This window comes from Mastomys coucha, chromosome X, assembly GCF_008632895.1.
Source record: "Mastomys coucha isolate ucsf_1 chromosome X, UCSF_Mcou_1, whole genome shotgun sequence".
Classification (NCBI taxonomy): domain Eukaryota; kingdom Metazoa; phylum Chordata; class Mammalia; order Rodentia; family Muridae; genus Mastomys; species Mastomys coucha.
Genome location: NC_045030.1, coordinates 42002817 through 42009350, shown reverse-complemented (window position 1 = coordinate 42009350; position 6534 = coordinate 42002817). Strand labels below are relative to the sequence as shown.

Here is a 6534-nt window from a genome sequence, read left to right as displayed (position 1 = left end):
CATGGGTACTTGGTTCCCCCTTTTAAGAAGGAATGAAATGTCCATCTTTGGTCTTCCTTCTTCTTGAGGTGCCACCAACTTTCAAACTGGGTCTTCCCACCTCAGTTAGCCCAATCTACATATTCCCTTGTAGACACAACAGAGACTAGTTCCCATGGTGATTATAAATCACCCATCAAGTTGACAGTCAAGATTAGTCATCACTACTCCCCTCAAAAACATAAACAGGGGATAGAATTAATCCCCAAATCTCTTAACCTTTGATTTCCTTTGACTCTCCAAGGTTGTTATCACCAAAGCTTGTGGCAAAGGTATTGGTTTTATTTCAGTTTCCCTTTAAGAAAAAAAATGTTACCCACTACCTTTAGGAAGAGTGGTATGGGCACCTTAATGAAAAACGAATAAAAGTTGCAATGAAGTAAAGCTCCTTTAAAGCAACTGATTGCCCCCCCCTCAAGTGACTAGGGGAAGCTGGTTTAGACAGCAAGCTCGTCCATTGCCATACCTTACTAGGCACCAGTCCCAAATGCCCCCAGCACCCAGGCAACTGATCTGTAGTCTGCACTGCAAATGCTACAGAGTGCGGCATTTCCTCCTGAATCCCCAGGAGAAAGAAGAATTATGCTTGGTATATTTATTAAGAGGCTATTTTCTGCATTCTAGTGGTGTGACTGCCTGTGCTTCAGACTCTCTGATCCACTTGCCACAATGGCCTTGCCTCTGGCTAAGGCTGAGGCCTCAGGTCTGTGGAGATGGCTTAGCAGTTAAGAGCACTTGCTACTCTTGCAGATAACCAGGGTTTAGTTCCTAGCTCCATGTATGGTGACTCACAACTTAACATATCCTTAACTCCAGTTCCAGGAGATTTGATGCCTTCTTGTGACCTCTGAGGGTACAAGGCACACATGTGATACACACATACACACACAGAGAGAAAGAGAGAGAGGGAGGGAGAGAGAGAGAGGGAGGGAGAGAGGGAGGGAGGCAAAAACACATACAAACAAAATAAATAAATCTTTTAAAAATTGTTTGAAAAAATTGAGGTCTCAATACTCATCAATTTTATGGATCCTTTTTTTTCTCTCTGTGTTCAAAGGCAAGTGTTCCTTTGGCCAGCTTTGCTATGGTTCACATTTTTACCATGATCCACAGGGAGATGCCTCAGCGAACAAGAGTGCTTGCCCTGCAAGCATGACAACTTGAGTTCAGATCTCCATCACCCACTTAAAGAGCCAGCACATGCCTGTAATCCCAGCCTTGAGGGGCAGATATAGGTGGATCCTAAGATATGCTTATCCAGGAGATCTTTACATATGGGAGACCCCATTACATAGTCCTCTAAAGACTGGGTTGACCTTGGGCAAATGCCTTCATTTATGAGACTTTCGGTTTTCTCATAAAATGGACATAATAGCAGAACCCACTTCAACAGTGTTGTAAGCTAAGGCATGGTGGCATATACCTGTAATCTTAGCACTCAAACGGCAGACACTCTAGTCATAGCTGGGCTGGGGACTGCTCGATGCTGCAGAGGGACTCTCTCTAACCTCCTTGTGACACTCTGCCAGCTGCATGAGAAGTTTGACCGTCTGAAGAAACTGCACCAGGAAGAGAAGAAGAAGCTGGAGGATAAGAAGAAATGTCTGGATGAGGAAATGAACGCCTTCAAGCAGAGAAAGGCGGCGGCTGAGCTGCTCCAGTCTCAGGGCTCTCAGGCTGGGGGCTCACAGACTCTGAAAAGGGACAAAGAGAAGAAGAAGTAAGTAGCAGGCTGCTAGTGTGCACGTGTGCATGTGTGTGTGTGTGTATGTATGAGAGAGAGAGAGAGAGAGACCTACCCTGTCCATCCACTACATGGTACCTACAGGCCAAGGGGATTGGCAGACAGGTGTGAACTGCAGGCTGGCAGTTACACTTAGATAGCATCCATTATCCCTGTAGCACCCAAGTTGGAGTTGCTAAAAGAAGGAGAGTAGGGGTCCCAAAAGTGTAGCTTTTCTGTTTGTCCCAGCTGGGAAAGCTCTGCAAACACCTGGCAAATGGTAAAGGGAGAGGGGATAGAAAGTAGGAAAGAAACCAGGAGAGATGGAGAAGGATGAGGAGATGGAGAAGGAGAGCAACAGAGAAGATGGGCAGACCAGGATGGTCCTCAGACCCTAGAGCAGTGGTTCTCAACCTGAGGGTTGAGACCGCAACCAATCCCTGCACAGGGGTCACATGTCAGATATCCTACATACCCAATATTTACATTATGATTCATAATAGTAACAAAATTCCAGTTCTGAATTAGCAACCAATGTTATGGTTGGGGGTCACCACAACATGAGGAACCATATCTAAGGATTGAAGCAGTAAGATTGAAAAACACTGCCATAGATGTTCAATATTATGTAGCTTACAAGTCTGCTTGCTCCTCCCAAATCTGACTGGAGGAGACTACAATCTAACCCTTACTCTGCCTCAGTTCTCAAAAGATGCAACCTGTGGAAGGTAAATGCTACCGCTAATGGGACCTTGTGCCCCATCTTCCATTCCTTGGCTATACCTTGTTGTGCTGGCTGCTTAGTTATGCCCAGCCTGGGGTACTAAGAACCTAGAGGGGAGTCTTCAGATGCCATTATCCTCTTTGTAGCCCATTTTCAAGCTCAGGGAATGGTCCTGAAAGAATTTTGTTTCTCAAAATGTTTGCTGAGTTAATAGTTCTGCCCTACTCAGTCTCTGCTTGCATAAATTACCCACTCCTCATTTCAGAGCCAGAGAAGAGGAAAATGTTTCTGGCAAGAAAATATCCAGAGGTTCCCTTGTGCTCCACAGTTGTTTGTGCAGTAGGTTCAAGGGAACTCCAAGACAGGGCGTTTAACAATAGCCTTTCTAAAGGATCCTTAAGGTCCCAGGAATACACATGGTCATGAACTTCTATTTTTGGCCACTACTTTGAGTCAGTCACTGGATGCTTCCCAGAAGAAAGAACAATCTTTTTGCCTCTGTCCTGGGATTCTCACTTAGGAATCACACCCTGAATACAAACTATTTACTGATTCAAGGCACTGAGGTTTGCCATCTTATTATCCAGTTTGACTACCTAATATGTAATTTGAACATTTTCTCTTTTTTTGTTTATTTTTGTTTTTTGTTTTGTTTTGTTTTGTTTTGTTTGAGACAGGGTTTCTCTGTATAGCCCTGGTTGTCCTGGAACTCACTCTGCAGACCAGGCTGGCCTCGAACTCAGAAATCCACCTGCCTCTGCCTCCCAAGTGCTGGGATTAAAGGCGTGTGCCACCACCACCTGGCTTAATTTGAACATTTTCACCAGCTAGGTCTAAAGAAATTTTTTTCTCAGAAGAGAATATTAAAACTTCATATTACTGGGTGGTGATGGCCAACATGGTCTATCTACAAAGTGAGTTCCAGAACAGCCAGGACTGTTATACAGAGAAACTGTCTCAAAAACTAAAAACCAACCAACCAACCGAACAAACAAGCAAAATCCTTACATATCAATGACTTGGGTTTTTTTGTTGTTGTTTGGGGGTTTTTGAGGTGTTTGTTTTTGTTTTTGGTTTGGTTTGGTTTGGTTTGGTTTTTGCTACTAAAGTTCAAACTAGCCAGATGGAAAACCTTTTTGGATCCATTAAGTTATCAGTGATAGTATATTAGTTATAACTAGCAGAAAATAATTCATACTTTCCTTTTGAGAGTGATATGGGTGGAGCCCTGAGCTCTATACATGTTAAAGCAAGAGCTCTACCACTTGGCACCCATGGCCCTGGATTCCTCTTTAAAAGATCAGAAATATCTGAGGTTGGCGACAGTGTCCTTTTCCAGTTCCAAGATGGGAAAAAACCTTGCTGGAACATGGCACCTTACACTAACAATCAGAGCTAGCACAATAGCCTGTCCCCATCCATACTCTGATAGCCACAAGTCTGGGGACCTTATGCATCTCTACAAGCAATTTGTTACCTTCTAGAAGATGTCACTAAATTTATGCTACCCTGTTCCCATAGTGCTTTTGCTGATGATGATTTGGGGAGGGCAGAGATTGTGGTAGGAATGTTTTTTAGACAGATTGTCGTTGGATCTGATTAAGCTCCAGATTCAGTATTTCTTCTGGATGCCCCTAAGGAGACTAAGAAAGAATACCACTGTTTCAGGGGTGGCTACCAAGCCACCCACACCTGTTCCCTTTTCTGTTTCTCCAAATCGCCTTAGACTGCTAACATTTCATTATTGGTATTAATTCATAATATTGGATTTCTCCTCATGCTCAGTCCATCTTCATCAGTTCTTACTGTTTTACAGTTAACTCTGCTGTTTGCCGCATGCTGCATGACACCCAGGGTCCTGGTAAGCTTTATTAACTCTAAATAATCCTGGCAGTGGCTTCTACAACAAACCTCCCCAATTATAGCCCTCACAAACCCCACACTTGTAGCCCTCATAGCTAAGCATAAAAGAAATGGCTTCATCGGACCTGCTAATTTCCTCCTGAGAATTACAGTATGAAGATGTAACCTGCCTGCCTGATTGGAAGTGTGTGTGTATGTGTGTGTGTGTGTGTGTGTGTGTGTATTTTCTCAAGAGCATTTGCAGAGCTTTGCTGCTAGAACAACTGTGTAGGCATAGGTAGGCAGATCATGTGACCAACATGTAAGGTTTCAGTTCAGGTTTGTTTTTTTTTTTTCATGAAGACTCATAATCATGACTTTCAAAATGAATTGTGACGAAGTGGGAAACTGCTGGCTTCACAGTCCCTACCTGCAATGTCACAGTCAGTCTCGACCCACATCACACCCCGAATTTAGGAATGTGCCATGAGAAATTGCTTCTATGTCTCCCTCTAGTAACTGGTCCTTATCTGAGGGGTTCAACTTCTCCAATTTCTATTGATTATATGCCCTACCCTCCAAATATAAGCAAAATATATACAAATATAAACAAAAACAAAGCAAATATAAACAAGGAAGAGACCTCAGATACTACAGGGAAATCACTACATTTGCTTCTGTGAGGGCTAGTGTGATGGCTCAGCAGGCTTTGGTGGCGGCACTCACCTTTCACAGAAATCCATTTAAGCCTAGCACCCTGCGTTCAATCCCTAGGACCTGCATAATAGTGGAAGAATAGAACCAACTCCAAAAGTTGTCCTCTGATCGCACTATACCATGGCATGTGTGCCCACAAACAATAATAATAAGTTAATTTTTAAAAATTTAGTTCTGGCTCTGGAGAAGTGGGTAAGGGTGGTTAAGAACACTTAACTGTTTTTTCCAAACGAGTTGAGTCTTGTTTCTAGCACCTATACATTAGGCAGCCCACAACTGACAGTAACTTTAACTCCAGAGTATCTGACAACTTCTTTTGGCCTTTGTGGGCACCTTCATACACACACACACACACACACACACACACTATAAAACATTTAAAATGTAGTTCTGTAACTAAGTACAAACATCATGAAAACCTCTGCTAAAGAGGTAAGCAGGTAGTTCTTAGTAAGGATTCCTGAGGGCTAGTGGTTATGTCTACTGAAGTAAATGGATTTGGTCCCCGCCACCACAGCTTTTACAGAGAGCAAAAACAGTTATCATAGGATGGATGAAAGCAGTGGTTAAGTACCTTTTGCCTACTCTACCAAAATCAGGTAGTGAAGGGAAATTGAATGTAAATGTTTTTAACAACACACTTAGATTGATTGACTTTAAAACTCTACCATGGAAACTGTCAAGTGTGGATAAGAGAAGACATAATAGTACAATTCAGCCCCTTATTCCTGGAGCTCAGTCATCAAAGAATCATTGACATACAGCTAAGTCAGATTCTGCAATTACCTCAGACATGATTATTGTAAGGCAAAAGCTGTATCAATTCATGTGTAAAATACACAGTACATAGCTCTTAAGAGATAATGATGCTTAAAAACAAACACAGTCACCATTGTCGCACCTACAAAATCAACAATAATTTGCTAACACAAAATGTCTAGTTGGTATCGGGAAGTACTCCAGTAGTCTCGTGAATTGCCTTACTTTGTTTGTTTGTTTATTTGGGTTGGGAACTAAAGCATTGAGAAGATGTCCCTGGCTAGGCCTTGCAATGGTTTATACAGAGAACCTGCTATTAGTCACAAAACTAATGGCTGCAACTTTCGCACTAGCAACTTCAGACAGCTGGCAAAGGCATCCTCCTTCCAAGCAAATCCTGGCAAGGAAGTCCATCCAGGCTTCTGAAACAGAAATCCCAGGAAAAGTGAGCCAAATAAATATGCATCCTAAAAGGATAATTAAATGATTTACTGCCTGGTTCAAATGCAAGTCCTGGAGCCCCTACTAGGGCACTGGCATCAAATAGCAGCTTTCGATTTAGGAAGATTAAATTCCTGAAGTCTCTGCTTCCCACCATAGTCCAGTCTCTGCTTCCCACCGTAGTCCAGGTGCATAGCTATGGTCTGACACATAATAGGAGCTCAGGTCATATGGAGTTTCTTTGTTCCACCTTTTTTTTTTTTAGGTTTTTGGTTTTGAAATTTTTTTT

At 42.6% G+C, this 6534-nt stretch overlaps 1 protein-coding gene across 5 annotated transcripts in view; it reads left to right on the top strand.

The window, feature by feature from the left end:
* The window catches only part of Septin6 (septin 6), a 66889-nt gene that overhangs the window by 54148 nt on the left and 6207 nt on the right, over positions 1-6534 (top strand). For 3 of the 5 annotated variants that reach the window (XM_031350933.1, XM_031350762.1, XM_031350851.1), the window contains exon 8: positions 1569-1759. In XM_031350933.1, the coding sequence (XP_031206793.1) occupies positions 1569-1759 (191 nt within the window). Of the gene's footprint in view, positions 1-1568; positions 1760-4302; positions 4348-6534 lie in introns of all 5 variants that reach the window. The other 2 variants (XM_031351098.1, XM_031351012.1) reach the window with 1 other exon arrangement.